The sequence below is a fragment of the Mycena indigotica genome (assembly GCF_014461135.1).
Source record: "Mycena indigotica strain 171206Taipei chromosome Unknown Mind.scaff0010, whole genome shotgun sequence".
Lineage (NCBI taxonomy): Eukaryota > Fungi > Basidiomycota > Agaricomycetes > Agaricales > Mycenaceae > Mycena > Mycena indigotica.
This window is the reverse complement of record NW_023503009.1, coordinates 3750560-3768015: the sequence shown is the minus strand read 5'-3', so window position 1 is coordinate 3768015 and position 17456 is coordinate 3750560. Positions and strand designations below refer to the sequence as shown.

General features: G+C 50.5%; 2 protein-coding genes across 2 annotated transcripts; both read left to right on the top strand.

Moving 5' to 3' along the window:
* Positions 1-1860: 1860 nt before the first annotated feature.
* On the top strand, positions 1861-3151 carry MIND_01151200 (uncharacterized protein; the record flags this gene model as incomplete). The annotated part of the gene is made up of 2 exons (XM_037368041.1): positions 1861-2853; positions 2906-3151. 2 exons carry the CDS (start codon positions 1861-1863, stop codon positions 3149-3151), a joined length of 1239 nt encoding a protein of 412 aa, XP_037215873.1.
* An 875-nt stretch (positions 3152-4026) lies between these two features.
* MIND_01151100 (DUF659 domain-containing protein) lies at positions 4027-7343 on the top strand (the record flags this gene model as incomplete). The annotated part of the gene is made up of 8 exons (XM_037368040.1): positions 4027-4452; positions 4504-4659; positions 4709-5489; positions 5530-5591; positions 5647-5871; positions 5923-6235; positions 6285-6661; positions 6714-7343. 8 exons carry the CDS (start codon positions 4027-4029, stop codon positions 7341-7343), a joined length of 2970 nt encoding a protein of 989 aa, XP_037215872.1.
* Positions 7344-17456: the final 10113 nt, after the last annotated feature.

The window sequence follows — 17456 nt, the reverse complement described above, 5'->3', positions numbered from 1 at the left end:
AAACTGTAGCTTGATCATCCCATGAAGTTTGCTTGAGTCTCCTTTTCCAATGCTCTGATTTGTTGTTCTGATAAAGATCTAAATAGTCTAAAGGCTTGTTCCGAAGAATATGAGACTGTTGAATGAATGCTGCTGCATGAGCAATTGCTAAAGGAAAATAGCCCAGTTTCTGATATATACTTTTAAATCTGATTTTACAAAAAATATTATATTACTTACTTTTGCAATCTTTTCTGCAGCTGCTCTGTCATATATTTGTGCAATATTCATGAAGGCTTGAATCCCATCCTCTGCACTGAATTCATTAATCGGAATTGATACTTGTGCATGTATACCCAGTTCTGGATTACGGGAAGTAACAAGAATATTCCCATGGTTACACTTGGGCAAATGATCCCTTAGATTGATTTCCACATTATCTGCATTGTCAAACAGAATGAGCCATTCATCTGTGTTCCCAATAAGCCAGAACTGTGCAGCAGTTCTTGAAACTTCAAGGTGTTGTATCCGAGCAATGTCCAGAAAGCCTGTTTGTATTGTGTTCTCATCTGTAGCATCAATTCGAAATTGGTATTTAAATCTTTTCATAATACTTCAATTCAACACCAAGTCTTAGTACATTTATCATCAACTCACCTGTTATTTTGTGTGGAAAGAAATTTCAGGGCTATCTCTGTCTTTCCGGAGCCTCCCAAGCCATGCAGCAAAGCCACACGACGATGTTGCCTACTACTCTCCCCGAAGAATTCTGTCAATCTGGATAATATGATTTCACGCCCTGTGAAAAATTGGCATGGTGGAGGGCATCCATAATAATTGGATCGGCTTGTCCCCTCACTGGTACTGGCACCAAGTGTGCTAAAAAAAACAGTATTTTAGCTGCTTCCAAAATCATAACGTTTCCCACCTTTGAATTGCAACAGAATGTGTTGTGATTGTGATTGGCATCATCGGACCTTGCCCAAGGCCACCATTTCCTCCCGTCACTCCTCCAAGGCCACCTTCTCCCCCTCTACCTCCTAGAATATAGAGTTTGCTTTGAGTCCACTGAGACTAGACAAGATGCAATAACATACCATGCATATGGACAGTCGTATTGTGAAGTCTTGGACTAGCTCTAGATCTTGGGATAGCATTTGCGTATGTTGACTGGGGGCTCGGGCCGGAGTTCATCTTTTCTTACTTTTGTGGAGGGAATTTGAAGAGAAGGCGGCACCTAGCCTGAGGCCAATGAAGACCTGGTATTTAACTGGAACATGAGGCAATGCTTCGATACATGTGCATCACTCGTGGGCCGTGGCAGCACCAGCCTGAGAGCGCTCATGGATTTTCGGTGTTCACATCTGCGAACATCAAGTTTTTTTGCTGCCCCGGTTCTTTATAGCGTGAGTGGTTGCGAATCCGATAAGCTCTAAATGAAGTCCGGCTGGCCAGCGCTTGCTCGAAGCCTCAAACACTTGGACTCGAATGACCATGACCGTGTACACTGGCAGTCGAGCGCTCGAGGCTTCACGATAACTTGAACGTGCATCCAAGTCCGTACTCGTAGAGATGCCACGGGGCTGCAGGTAGACACTAAACGAGGTAGAGATAGGTTGATTGGTTACCGCCGTGCTAACACCGGTTGGCTGAGGCCACGTGTGCCAGTGCGTGGCATGCATGATGCATCTGTCCCTTCTTCTCTCACCATTTCTACCGCCCACCCACCCACGACACTTCATGCTCCCTAATGAACTTTTCCACGAAACACTTCAACATCTTCCTCCGAGACACCTGAAGTCGGTCGCTCTGGCTTCGCGCCGACTTCGTATGCTTGTCCGACCTTTCCTCTACCGCGAAGCTCATGTCTTCGTATATTCGATGGCTCCTGGTGCAAGTCGTCGCTTCTTGGACGGGTCTGACCAATACAACGAAACCATGGAAAGACTGGTTTTCTTCACGTCGCATGGGGTTGCGCGGCATGTTCGCGTGCTGCATGTGTATGCGCGTAATGACCGGAACTACATCTCACATGGCGATGAAGGCACACACTTGCCGCGAGACTTGCTCTTCTCCGCCCTCCACAAGTTCGTCCGCCTGCAGAGCCTAACTGCCCAGGCAGTCATATTCAGCCGCTCCACACTGATGAACCTTGCTACTATTCCCCGCCCATTCTCGCTGGAGCTCGATACGTGCTGTTTCCAAGTTGGCCCAGGCGACAACCCCATTGCACTCGCCAACACTGTCCGCGTATCCTCCTTGAAACTAGAGTATATCAAGGCCCCGTGGAGTTGGCTGAGTGTCTGCAAGCCGGAGGCACTTCGGACAATCGACTGGAATATCTGTGAAGCAGTGGATGGGGAGGACTCCGAGTCTGAGAAGATAGTCCTTCCGCGGGTGACGGCAATCGACATGCAGTTTCACTCGCTTGAAGACCTAAGCGAGTCCAATTGGCAGCTTATGAAGCGCTGCTTTCCAGCGCTGCAGAGGCTCCATCTCACGTCTGCGTGGAAATTCGATCCCAAGGAGGAAGTCCTCCGAGCTGTACCACCGCTGTGTACTCCTCTGCAACATTTTGGTGCTTTGCGCGAGCTGCGTACACCGTGTGCGATGCTGCCTGTTCTTCTCCCAGGATCTTCAATAAAAAGTCTGCACATTACGGAGAGCAACGCCTCCGATCTCCTGGCAGTGTTGCAACGCGTCGAGAAACACATCCCGTCTACGATTACCACACTCACGTTCAACGGCGTCCGCCAAGGGAAACTGGACATGTGGCCGGCGCTTCTGCTACCCTTCTCATCCCTTGAAGTTTTAAATTGCTCTGGATGCTTCCAGCCTGAGGAGGCGGAAGAGCCAGCAGTCCTGACCGCACAGGTAACAGTTCTCTGTATCTCTACATTTTGCCTCTCTCTCACATTTCCTCCAGATATCTGACTTCATTAGTGGACTTCCGTCGCTCCTTCCGCCGAGCTTGACGCATTTGAAGTTCACTCTGACATGTACAGCTCTAGAAGGCCTAACTCATTCCTCCCTTCCAACGACCCAGTCATTGCAGACACAACTAATTGAACGGTGCGCCCGGTTGAAACAAATCACTGTACAGCTGGAGCCCGAGGTCTTTCTACTCGAATGGACTGCTGCAGGGGGATCTGGCAGAAGTAGTGTATCTTGACTTTTGATTCTTCGTTTGAGCTACTCCATGAATTTGGGACAATACTATACTCAAATTGATATCTTCATACACGCATCAAACGCTCCCCACCATACACATCGCGAATTCAACGAACTGTAACTGTTTAGATCGCAGCACTGTATCCAACGAGAGTATACCGACTTAATTGACTGACTCTCGCTTTCTGCCCAGAAATCAGCTACCCCCGCAAGGTCACAGTGTCGGTCGCAAAAGGACGCAAAGGAAACTCCGCAGTGGGTCGAAAGGATTTAGTAATGGAAATGAGAAATTGTGGCAACAGGCACGAAAGCCATTACTAGTCGAGGCCGAATCGAGTTGAGCGTGCGGAGGTCGTCAGATGTGAGACCAATTCTAAAGGAAGCCTGTCATTTTACAGATAAGATAAGTAGCTCAAAAAGTCTCACTGAATACGACGCACCTTGAACCAGTGACAGCAGGTTCATCGCTTCTCCTTCCTTTTCATACTCAATCCCTTTCAGACGTAAGTATCTTCGGTTGCACGCTACGATCCCATTGGTATGACCTTCAACTTGAAGTTTACGTCGCCGAAGTACGAGCTGAGTCGTCCTTGTTCCTAGCATAGAAAGCGAGATAAGTAAAGGCGTGGTTTGTTCATTCCGAAAAGTTGGACATTCATACTATCCGAAGCGCCTGCCAGTGGCCAGTGGTGACTCGAAATGCTTTGGTTGGGTTGTAGGGTGCTGTGAAGAACTCTGGTTTGTAAACCAGTTATTAACTAGTTTTTAAAAACACGTTAGTTTTGAATTCATCCTGGCTTGTCAGTGTTTATAAACAGCCGTCAGATCATGCACAGCCACACGGCTTCTTTCCTTTTTTCCCTTGCTTCTTCTCCCATGTCGACACGTCGGAAGTCCGGAGGTCGGCCGGCCAATACTCGTCAGCCAGTCGTGACTCAGAAGCTCGGAGCATTGCACTACAGCAACGAGATTCGGAACCTCGCTGGCCTTCTCAAGGACCTTCCCCAATCCATCCCCCTCGGTAACACACACGACTTTTCATCACATACCCTTCGTCAAGCCGCGGTCCTTGAAACTGGATGCGAGAAGAGTGTTGTTCATCAAGACCTGGAGAGGTCGTTTGGGACTCGCGCAGGAGGCAAGCTCATCGAATTCAAGTCGCGCGGCCCTGGGCTTGAAGCCGTCACCGTCGTATTGCGCCAGTACATCACCGGGTCAGCGGGACAAAATGAGCTCCTTACCAAATGGGTGGACGACCTCACGGCGGCGGCAGAGCATGCAATCGAGAGTGCAGGGGAGCAGGTGAGTGTCATGCTGACTATGATTGGCCTGTAGCTAATCTTCCCCTGGTAGAAACGAAAGCGGAAGAGTACAGCAGCAAGACGGCTTATGGAGGAGGATGAAGATGAGCAACAGGTCGAGAAACGACAGCGTATTGACGACGAGAGGGATAAGCAGCAGAAAGAAGCAATTGCAGATGTAGCGGCAGCACTCACACGTCAAGGAGCAGTGCGTGCTTTTCTTTACATCTTATTCTAGCTGAGATTTTCTTCGCCAGGTTAATCATCCCTTTGAAGACCTGATCGACGTTGTTCCAGCAGCTCGCAACAATCGTGGACGTGCTGCGGACCCATTGCTCGAACAGTTGACGATCTACTGCGAAACCATCAAGGCAATAAACCCAAAGACCAACAAGCCCTTTCAACGCCATCGTTGCGCTGGCCCGGGCTGTCAGGAAAGCTGGGCAAATCCCCGACAAGGCTCTCGCATCCTGCCACATGCGTCAAACTGCCCATACTTGACACCTGCCGAGCGACGTGCTGCCCTTGTTGCCAATAGCAAGAAGGCGTTGTCCAACGAAATATCGAGCAGCGAGGACGAAGGGGATAACGAAAATGCAGGGACTCATGATCAGGGTGATGCGACAAAGACGAAGAATCCATACTTTGATCCCTTTCGTGGCCTGGGGGAGGAGGAGCGCAAAGGAGCAATTGTCAAGTTTCAAAACAAGGCGAACCTTTACCTGCTTGAGTTTATGGCCGTTACCGGACAAGCCATCCGCCATGTCGACGAGCAAACCTTCAAGAAGTTCGCGAAACATCTCAACCCATATGCCGGTATTTACTCGTCGACCACTATGACCGACTACATTCATCGCGAGGCCGCCACGATCACCACCAAAAATACAAAACGTCTTCGCACAATCAGCAACCTGACACTGTCTTACGATGGAAGCACTGTCTTTGGGCAGTCAATTTACACTGGGCATATTACGACGCCGAAGCTGCGTGAGCCATTTCTTATGCTGGCCGACGAGTCTTCTGGAGATTCACACACGGGTGAACATATCCAGAAAGTCAACAATTATCGCTCTTGCAGATGCGCCACACCATCTTTCAAACCTCATTAAGGATATATGCAAGCTCACGCATTTCGAAACGGTATATTTCTCCAACTATTTACTGACTTTCCGCCAACTGATATGCATTATGACAGGGTATCGAGTCGATGAGAACAGTCATCGGCTTCTTCTCAAGCTCTACCTATGCTGGTACCCACCTCAAGGCGCTGCGTGTCATCATGGACATCACGAAAGGACTCGAAACCGTCGGAAAAACACGGTTTGGGACCATGTACTGGTCGGGCTATGCACTTCTACGAAATTTACCAGCAATCCATGAGCTAGTTCGGCTTGGTATTGTACGCGCCGAAGGCTCTGAGGTATGTCATTCAATTGCTACGCTTAGAGTAGATGGCTCACCCACATGTCAGGAGCAGTCAAAGCTTGCATTCTTCAAAAAGGTCCCTCTCTATAATAGCTTCAAACTCAATCTAGAGCAGCTTGTCACTGTTCTCGAGCCTATCGCTCGCGCCATCAAGTGTCTCGAAGGCTTGACAACAACTCTCGGTGATGTCTGGAAGTTCTACGTGGCTATTACTCCCGTGCTTCGTGACACGTTTGCGGAAAACGCTCTAGGAATCCCTGATGATGTGATCGCGGAGATTCGTCGTCTTGTTAATACTCGTTTCCAGCAGCTGATTGGTGGTACTGACGCTTACTTGACGGGATTCTTTCTTGATCCGGGTCAGAAGCCCTTCTTCACGCGTCAACCAGTAGCTCATGCATTTGCCAGAATACATTGCAAGCAATATCCTCCGCCGCTCATCAGGCAATCTTCTCGTTGCTGCAGAATCAGCCGAGGGTGGCTCCGATGCACAGCCAGCGGAAACTGGTGATGCGGATCTGAGACGGAAGATGCCTGCCTACGAGGTTGTGGGGCGTTTCCTGGTGGAACGACTGAAGGCAGAGCTCAATGCCCGGCCAAATCTAAAAGGCTCAAAAGGGTTTTCCCACTATTCTGACCGTAAGGCAGTTATTGCGGCACTTCGGTCGCAACTCGAGGGGTTTACGCGTCAGCAAGCTCCCTTCAATCGGCCTAATCCTGCCTGGACACGTGCCTACCTTTATTGGCAGGCACTCCTCGATGAACCTGCCGCATTTGTGCTCGCCGTAAGTGTAGATTCATTCGATTTAACCTTAGAACTCACAAATGTTACTATAGCATATGGCACTCAAAATGTTCGCTATCATGCCTACCTCAATGCCCGAGGAACGAACGGTATCCGTCTTCACGAAGCTGTCGACTAAAGACCGAAATCGGCAAGATGCGGCCACGACTGTTGCCATTACCCAAGTGCGGCAACATGTTCGTCGACGGGATAGCGAGCGCAAGGCACCAGTTCAGCCTCGCCTCAATTGGCGGTCGATCAAAAGCGAGTTCTTCTCGAGAGAGCAGTCGCCCTCCCCATTGGCACCTTCGTCTGCTCCTTCAGAAGGATCGACATCAACGGAGCCAACTACAGCAATCAACCTCACTCTTGACTCTAATCTTACGCCTGGCACTGGTAGTGAGCCCGGAAACGATGCTGCTGCGGCTGGCCTTAATGCACTCAATGCGCGTACCCTGGCCACCGATCTTCTCGCTGACATAATTCCAAGTCTCGAGTCGACACGATTTGAGTCAGAGGACATCGCTGACCTCGGGGATGCACTGTTTCGTGACCTTTTGAGCGATGCTCCGCTTCTCAGTGCTGAGACGGTCACCAATCCGGGTGTGGTCGGCACTATGAAAGGCAAGGAGAAAGCTGTAGATGCAGTATTTGACGACGATATCAATGACGAGGTCTTTTAGTGTAGTCACATTTGAAATGCGTTTATAAACACCCGGTTTTTAAAAAACTGTTAGAAACATGTGTGAGTATATGCTGGGGATTTCTTCACAGCACCCTATTGGGTTGAGATGTTTCTGGCACTAGATCTGAGAACATTCTAGCTTTTATAGTCCTCATTTGAGTAAAGAAATACAATAAATGGTCGAACTTCTGAGTCCGAGTCCCTGGGTTGGCCCTAAGGCTCCAACCAAATATAATACAATACTCAATATATTGGGTTATAACCCAATACAATCCATATATATATACAGGGTGGCAAAAATTTTGTAGTATAGAGTATATACTGTATACTATTGAGTTTTCTCAGAGGCCTATATAGGCAGCATCTGTGGGTCATACAAGGTGTTATAAAATCAAATTCTCTCAGATGAGAAATTTTCTGAGTCTTTGTTACTATACTTTCTGGTACTATATTTGACATCTGAGTAAAAGTTCAGATGCTGCTTCAACCACAACTTCAAACTGACTCAGAAACAGACCCATCTAACAATCTTATTGTTATATTAAATTTTCGCTACATTACTGTTAATAGAAATTTATAGTACAGCCAAAGTAATAATATCTCATTTATCAGTCATAAGTCTAGGTTAAACTTCAAAATTGCCATATAAGGAAACCCGTGTCATTCCCTAGTAAAGAAGTTGCAGATAATTAGAACAATTGCAACTTCCGAATCGCTGAGTCACGGTCTTGGCAATGAAGAAATAGGTTTGGAAGCCACAATAAAAACCATGAGCTGCAGCACTTCAGCTTATTGTTCCAATACAGTGAGGATAATTGCGAGTCAAATGATTGTAATTTCTCAGACAATCACTCAATCAACCTTAGGGCGATCGAATGCACTCTTTTGTTCAGAAGAAAAGCTTTTGCAATTGTCAGCGTTCGCATCTGTGTGTGTGTGTGTGTGTGTGTGTGTGTGGTGTGCGTGTGCACACGTGTACGCACACGTGTAAGATGGATGTCAGTGGCAGTGGCGTGACTTGACAATCGTTTTTAACTTTTAACCAACATCCCTCATCTTCGAAGTTCACCCCCAACTGGTATTACGTTCGGAGCCGGAGACAACTCAGACTCTCAGAAACAATGCAACGCGTCACAACAGCCAAAGATGGCACTGGGAACCATCCGCGAATTCAAGCCGGTCCTTTCGTCTCCTTGTACTTGGAACTCCGCATTGGACTGGGGCACCGGACCTATGGGAGCTACGAGTCAATCACGCGCGTTAGCAAGAATCTAGCCTTCAAATCAGGGTCGGAGATTCGTTATACTGAGGCCCTCAACCTCGAATATATTGCCACAAGGACGACAATCCGGTCCCCCGCGTCCATGGTGTTTTCAAGAACCGCGATGGTCACCTCAGAATCCTCATGGAGTACATCGAGGGCAAGGAGCTGGAGCGGGTTTGGGGAACTATGACTTCTGAGGAGCAACGTGACGTCGTGGCGTCAGCTTCACGGGTACCTCAAACAACTCCATGCGCTCACACCCCCACATCCTGGTGCCGTAGAAGCCATAGATGGCACCGCTTGCAAGGACTTCCACATTCGCACCAACGCTGAGGGCTGTGGCCCTTTCGCGTCGGTCACAGACTTCCAGGAGTTCTTAGGCTATGACTGGCTGATGACTCGGAGCGAGGTGCGTGCGCGCTTTCCTCAACACGAGGAATCTCTGCGCATTTGCGAGCAGCGCGCGCGGACCCTATCGCACCGTGTTCACGCACTGTGACTTGGCCCCTGGAATATTCTTGTCAAGGGCTCCACAATTGTCGCTATAGTGGACTGGGAAATGGCCACCTGGATGCCTGAGTACTGGGAATACACGACTTGTGCCTTCGCAAACCCGCAACATGCCAACATTTTGGGATCTTATGAACGAAGAAGGGTTTCCAGAACAATATCCCGCAGAGTTTGGGGTTGAAAGATGTCTGTCTAGCATTGTTACCCGTTACTAGATTAAGTAAGTACTAGTCGTGTCCGCGTGTTATGCATGTAACGAGTCTGCCAGTGTTTACATATTGGCATTGTTTTGAATTTAAGTAGTACTTTCAAGGCATTGACACAATGTTGTCAGCAACTTGTTGGAGGTGGTCATTGGTCAATATGCCTTGAATTCAAATTCAGAATTTACAAAAGCTTAAAATTCGCAGGTATTAATAGATTGTATTGTGTCTGTCACAGGTAAGATGGATGACTAACATCACTCATTCTCGAGTCCATGGCCATCCAGTACCATCATTCGCTCAGAGCTGGAGGCGAATCAGCCTCTCGGAGGGAATGCGACTTGTCACACCGGCCAAAGACACTCAGGCTGGGAACCATCCAAGAATTTCAGCCGGTGACGGTCCTTTCGTCTCGTTGTACTTCGACCGCGGCACGTGCACACCGCCCCGTCAAGCTCTGTGCCAGACGCTGGTCAATGATTCCGGTGTCAACGCCGAGCGGTAGCCATACCCCTCGCGTGCACAGTGCCCTGCAGCCCATCACCGTGGTAGTGTAACATATAAGTTTTTCATTATTTATTCTTCTTTGCTGAAACACAGATGATTTTGCCATGCTGAACCTTGGAACTGAACCACATACACCTAACTGAGTGCTGAAAAAAAAAACCAATAGCAACTGACATTGAAAATGAAAAAATGACTGTACTGAGTGTGCTAAAGTCCAGGGTCAAAATATTTTTCCATAACATATTTTAGAATCAAACATCACTAACCATCAATTTCCTGGATCATGGCAAGGGTGGATCAAAATACCCTTACAGGAAAGATTCCTAATTGGGAATGGTAACCTGCAATTTCTTAGTAAGAAAAATTGTAAATAGAGAAAATGATTTTCTATCTGGATCAGGAAATTCTTTGAAGCTGTGACACATATAGCAGAAATGATAATTATTGCTAATTATTGCTGTGACCAGTTCTAAAAAAATAACTAAATAAAACCAAATAAGTACAATAAATAAATAGATCAATAGATAAAAATGGGTGTGGTCTACAACAGGCAGGAAAAACTTAGCTAACAACTCAATGTAACCTGAACATGCACTTTCTATAGTAGGGCTTGGTTTATATAGGGATGTTTATAAACCAGGGGTGTTTATAAACCGGTTTATAAACACCCCTGTTTTATTTGTTTATAAACAGGCATTCTGGGAAGAGGGTGTTTGTAAACAATGTGACACTAGTGTGACAGTTAGCCAAAGTGTGACATCTCTGCCATAAAATGTATTTTACACTATAAAATTTAGCTGAGATAGTAGATATTGAAGGGAAACTCCTGGGCCTCGCCTGGGGCCACTATTAGTAGTATTTCACCTTGACAAATATATCAAAATTATATTGCCCAAGGCACAGTTGGGCTGCTTAGCCTGAAGTGTTTATAAAACCTAAAAACCAGTTGATAAACAGGGTTTTGGGAAGATTTTTTTACAAACCGTTTGTTAAGGCCAAATTTTTTTATAAAACCAAGCCCTATTCTATAGTCTATTTACTAGCTAGAGTCTTGATATGCCCAGATATTCATTTCCTAAAAATACATAACTTATCATAACCATCAAGATATGTGGATTCAAGTAACTGAGTATAATACAGTAACATATGCTAATGCTTGGGACCAAAGGGCAATAATATTATCATCTCCAGGAAGGCCATGTCAGGGGAAACCCTGATGCCGTCACTTGACCCCATCAAGCGCCGCGTCACCGCACCCTGACAGTCTCCCTGTCACAGATAATACCCGGCCCGTCCGCTCCGGCGCTGGTGTTGGGCCACCGGCGGGCCCGTAGCACGCAGCACGTGACAACGGGGAACATGCACCCCAGTAGGAGGAAGGCACATGTGGGAAGCACGTGACCAAGAACGATGTGTCGAGCTGTCGCCGAGCCCAACTCAACACAAGGGGACTGGGGAGGAGTGCTAGGAGGTTAGGAGTATTGCCTGGCCCGCAAGGGATGTACGATCGTCCCCTCTGCGGCCAGGAATGGGGGCAAGGAGGAGCAGGAGAGGCCAGGGTGTCCGATCACCCCCTTTGTGGGCCCGCGTATATAAGGTGCGATAGTGTACCCTGTACTCTATCCGAGGAGCAGGAGAGGCCAGGGTGTCCGATCACCCCCTTTGCGGGCCCGCGTATATAAGGCGCGATAGTGTACCCTGTACTCTATCGCTTAGATCGTCTGAAGAACTACCTGTCAGGGGAACCCCTTTTCCAGCCCGCCGGACCCGCCCCGACTTCGGTTCCTTGGCCCGTCAGACTCGCCCCGACTCCGGTTCCAACTCTGGCCCCGACTCCGCCTTTATCAGGCGCATCGCCGCCCCCGCCTGGCGATCCCCCTGGGACCTGGCGGTGCGACATGGCGCAGGCATACTGCACGGAGCAACGATCGAATTTGGCGCGTCAAGAGCGCAGTATATAGTTCCGCTACCTAGCAGGCGGACCCTTAGAGTTTCTTCTCTTTGGATCCTCCCCTGCTAGGTCAGCTCCCTTTGTATTTGCTTACCTTTATTCACTCTTTGGATCCTGTAAGGGCAACCCTGGAGACTCCGACGAAAGCCTAGCAGGGGAGGATCCAAAGCGTGAATAAGAGCTACGGGACAATACATGGAGGGACCGACCTAGCAGGGGAGGATCCAAAGAGAAGAAACTCTAAGGGTCCGCCTGCTAGGGCGCCAACTATGTACTGGTCGTCTGTAACTGCCGACGTAGAGCACAGAAGGCCTGTGCGGTGTTGCAGGTCGTGTCCCAAGGTGATCGTTGGGAGGGTCTTGACGGATCGGTGATTGTGCGGGCGAAGGAGGCCGTGGACAATGGTCGGGGCAGGTCGGAGCGTCTGAAGGGGCGCCGGTCGGATGCGTTCGGAGGGTCCGAAGGAGGCCGAAGCGGGGGTTCCCCTGATATCACCCCCCCCCTTTGAATGCGGCGTCCCGACGCATAGCTCTGAAGGGCAAGGAGTCGAAGGTCACTGAGGCAATGTGCCGTGTATCGTAGTGTATAAAAACTGTACTTACAAGCTGTAGTCGCTAGGCTAATATCGTCTATTCTCCGGGCGAATACCCATCTTTCGTGCTCCTCAGACCCTCTCGAAGTCGGACCCCCCGACGTCCCGATACGGCCCGAGCCCGACGTTGACAGAATATTAGCCTCCCCTACGAACGCAAGAAGCGCGACAAATGTCTACCGAGCATGACAGTACGATGGGCACCCCCGCGAAACCAGGGGGACGAGCGTGCCCAATTCATGGCCATGGGCCATAACGAACAACAGGAGTTCCTGTTCGCCCATCTGTTCCGAACGAATCAGGAGATGGAGCAACTCAAGGCGGAAAACACCGCCCTGGCGAATCGACAAGTGGTCCTTGAGGCCGAGCTGTCCCGAGTAAACGGGGAATACACAGCTGTACAGCAGGGAGTCATGCAGAGCTACGATCTGCTCTGCCAAGCCAGAGAAGACTTGGCTCATCGGCCCCACAGGGGAAATACACGAGTAACCGTCTCTCCCCCTAAGGAGTTCACGGGCGACGCCAGCGAAGTAGACGCCTTCCTGGCAGATTGTTGGTTGGTCTTCGAAGCCAACGCGAATGTTTACAACGACGAGGTACGAAAGATTTCGTACGCGCTCTCCTACATCAAAGGAGGAAACACTGTCACGTGGAAAGAAAACATCTCCCAAGCCATGAAGCTCCGCACCGCCGAAGCTTACACGACGTACGAAGGCTTCAAAAAAGCCTTCATCACGGCCTTCCGAGGGGAGGCCCACACCGAGATCGCGCAGCAGAAGATGGAAACCCACGTTCAAACCAAGGACATGGATGCAACCAGTTATTTCACCGTACTCGACTCTCTCAACAAAGTCGCACACTACGACGACGTCAATCTCATCCGCGTCGCCAAGAACGGCATGCTTCGGGCCGTTACGAACGCGGTCTACCGAAAAGATCCCCTCCCCAATACCTACGAGGCCTGGAAGGCATGCATGCACTAGGGGCACGGGCTGCGGCGTGCCGGAACACGCGGACTGGCCGCGTGGCCGGCCGCGTGGTTGGCTCGTACCTACCGCGTACCAACGGCATCCTCACTGTATTGCAGTAAGATGAAAGAACAAATGATGTCATAATTTCAAGTTGTCTCACGTTACGTCATGACACAGCTTTCCTCTCCCTGCGACGACAATCTTTTGCTCCAAACCTCACTCTGACATCTTCAAGATGCTTAATACGCGGCTGGCTTCAACATTCAACACATTTGAGCCTATTTTAAGGTCCTGAAAACACCTACAAATGGCGACGCGTCATCGTTCGACGTTTGGGAAGAGGGAATGCACGCGTAAAACATGTTTGCCGCGGCGGAACTCTCTAGACTGGGGCCACCGTTCTTCGCCATTACAGCCCGTTACAGCCCTAGTGGTTTCACGCATCATCAAGTCCAGAACAGATGACGGTTTCAAGTTTCCGACCACCAGTGTGTGAGTTCCTGCACTAGCTGAAGTCTTGCTGCGTTACCCAGGGGCAGCAGGCACCATTCAACGCCTGCATTTCGCAATACTAGACCGCTCACGAAAGATGGACGAGCTAGCACAGGAACTTAGCTCTCTTCGGAAGGCTTTGCCGGACTCGGAACGACACTCGTTTCTGAAAACAAAGGGAGGGCCGCGCAGACCCAGGCGCCGGCTTGTTCCGCCTGAGATTTCTAGGACGTAGAAAGGAGCATTGCCCCGTTGTATCCTGAGAGTCTCAGGCGGAACGCGTGGGAATTTAGCCTGCTGGCCTCGAGTTTCGCGTAACAAATGTCGGCGAGCGCAGGGCCAGCGGCTGGCCTGTTTCCTAGCACCATTGGCGCTACAAGTGCCAACGACTTCAGCCAGAACGACCCAGAACCGAACACGGTGCTCACCGATCTCACGGAAACAGCAACGGCGGCCGATGTACAGCGCCGCAGAGTGCCAAACCGCCCCAGCCTACCGATTAGAGCACGTTTCAAGAGTTTTTGCTGACATGGGCGACAGGCACTATTGCGGGCCGAAACGGCCAAGATTGAGCTACACTGGGCTCTGCGCTGGCCCAACAAGTCATCAGCACCATTTTCCCTCCCCTATCCTTCAACCTTGACTGCAAACTCGCCACACATTCGTGCCGCAGTCTAGAACCTCTGACAAACATGCACGCGCGTCGCGCACGTAGGGCACAAAATTTGAAGGAAGAAAGAATAAGCCCGAGAAATGAGGACTCGGCTCTACCCGCTGGTTCATGGATAGCAGCTTCAGCTCTGCCTATCACCCCTCCGAGTCCTCCTTTCACCCCTCTTTCCTGCGTTCCACACTCAGTTATCGGCGTGTTCAACGCCTCTTGAATCTACCGCCAGCCAAGTTAGCCGTCTGCTCGGACATGGTGCCAGTGCGCGGCGGGCCGAGAACAGGGCCCATAGGCAGGTTTGGGCAGCGCCAACCGGGTGCCCCCACCGTCTGCAATGCCGAGTGGAATGGGGCAGCGGTTGTTCCTGCCAACAAAGCACCATGGCCGCTCGCCCTAGGGGCAGAGCCAAGTTGGCCTGTCGCGGCGCTGGTCAGGATGAAAATAAAACGGTGGGTGGGTGCCGACAAAACCTGGGTCTACGTTGGTTCCGGCCTACCAGCAATGACTGGGACGCCGAACCATTAGAACCTGGCCCTGCACTGGGGGTGCACGAGTGTAATAACGGTAGAGGATGGGCAGATGGGCCCCTTGTCAGGGTAAGCTTCTTGTCGTTCATCCTCCCCCGCTTGCGGCCGAGTTCGCTGACACTGTTGCAGAGCGCGGGGAATCGAGGGTGAAGCAGTGGTCGCGGTTTTCGCGTCCGTATCCTGACTGATGTAATTTCAGACGTGCTCCCGGACTCGGAGGACGCGGAAATGGGGCTTACGTTGCGGCGGGGGACCTCAAATATCTTATCTTGTCGTTCCAATTGAGCTAACGTCGTTCTTGAAGCTTTGGCTTTTGGGTGACGAGAGGGGGGGCTGCCGTTGTCGAGGAAGCTCTTCTGGCCGTGCAGGTGCACATTCTTGCTGTTTTAACGCTAGTTGTCGATGCTGACTGCGGTTATAAGCTCAGTTGGCGATTTGGGACATGTAGAGCTGAGAGACGCGGAGGAGAGCGCAAGCGATTGACGGGAGATGGCGGTGGTCGAGCTGGGTCGATTCAGCCAGTTTCTTCCGGTTAAATGACTTGGTTTGGCGAGGGAGAGCATCTCGAGTCGGCACGAACACTGTTCCGGCCGCGAAAGTGCGTGTTCTTGCGGTTTTGTTGCCATTTTCACATGCTGACTTGTTAACAGCTTGTGTGCGACTTGCTGCCTTGCAAAACTCGCAGTCGCGCAAGACAGCGCCAGCAAGTTCGTGGGAGATACAGGGTTCATGCTGGGGTCGATTCAAGCACTTGCGGCCGGTCAAACGGCGTTGTTTGGCGAGAAATGGCGGCGGGAATTGCTTCTGAGGAGGGAGAACTCGTCGTTATGACCGTTGGTGACGAGCAACCGGCAGAAACGGCGCTTTCGGCGGCCTAGGAGTTGGCGCGGACCATCAGGACCGTCAAACGGCTGCGTTGGGCAGTGGACTTCAAGCCGTTGGAGGAGGGGGACGGTTGTAGCGGCCAGAGCACCGCCAAATCGGCTCGTTTGACGAGCTGGTGGCCTGAGAGTCGGCACAGAGGCGAGCGGGGCGGGTTTTGCCGCGAGGGAGACCGGTTTTGCCGCCTGGTGTAGCCTAGAACTTGAGTTTGAGTGAGGGCGGCGGTGTGGAAGTGCCACATGGCTTCCACGTCGTATTCACGGTCACGCGACATCTACGCGTCAAGCACCTCCGGGCGTTAACAGCCACCTTTTACTACTCTACCACTCAATTCCCCCTCTTTCCACTCTTCTCCATTCCCTTATCTCAACATATCCAACGCGGAAGACACGACTGGCATGGCGATTCGGAGGGACTGGAGCGAGCACAACTCAGGATTGGTCACCCTGTAGTTGACGCTGAGGGCAGCAGCGCCGCCGCTCTATTCGACTTGTCCCCAGCCCGATTGCCATGTCCGGAAGTTTCCATGCAAGGATCTTAGTACCATGGCCACTCTATATATTCATATTTCATTTCTCTACCCCTTCCGATCGGTAGTTACGGTTTCACTGTATGCGGATAGGAGAATCATCTCTTCTTACTCTTCCCCCTCATCTGAAGTCCTGAGCCAGCGCGAGCGAAAGCGCCACTCCGAGTTCGAGTCAACTTTTATTCCACAAGAGCTAAGTACACATCCGTCAGGCTTCACCACCGACAATCTACTCCTCCCGCAGCGCCACCCTCGGTTCGACCTAGGCCCATTCCCAGTCCTCGCTTGGACTGATTAGTCCTTCTTCAGCGGGTTTGCGGGCCGTGCGCGGTAGCCCAGACAGCGCCTCTTGAGTTTGAGACCGAGGGAGAGCTTGGGCTGGCGGGAGATAGAGGCACGCGTGAAAGGCCGTTGACAGTGACCACGTGTGATCGATCTGTAGCGCCGACCAGCGGCGGTCCCCGACTCTTTGATACGCATGTAGCTAGAGTATCTTGGATACATACGCAGTACATCTAGTGCTAAGTCGGGAACATAATATTCACCTACCTCCATGAAATAGCTCGAATCAAAAAGCAACAAAACTCAGGCATATCTCTCCCTTACGGGCGCAGAGTAATGCAAGGGGGAGGGACAAAAAAATTTAAGGAACATACGCGTAGAAAAAAATTTAAGCCCTCCCCAGGGGACCGACCGACCGTGACCTGATGTGACTTACCATATATGGCAATATCACGTGGTTTGATACCATCTCATCCTCCCCGACCGTGTTGCGGCTGTTTTGGATACATCTTTCCCAATGCGGATGTGATTGTAGTACAGTTATTTATGCCTCTTTGCTTTGTTACATGTTCTACACTTCCATGCCATTAGCGGAAAATCAAGCTTTGCACCAAGGGGGGTTCAAAGTTCGAATCACGGATATAGGGTCGGAAAGTTTTTTTCCGACCCCCCCGGGACCCCCCCCTCCCCCCCTCCTGCCATATATAGTAATATATTCTCACGATCAGCGTCAT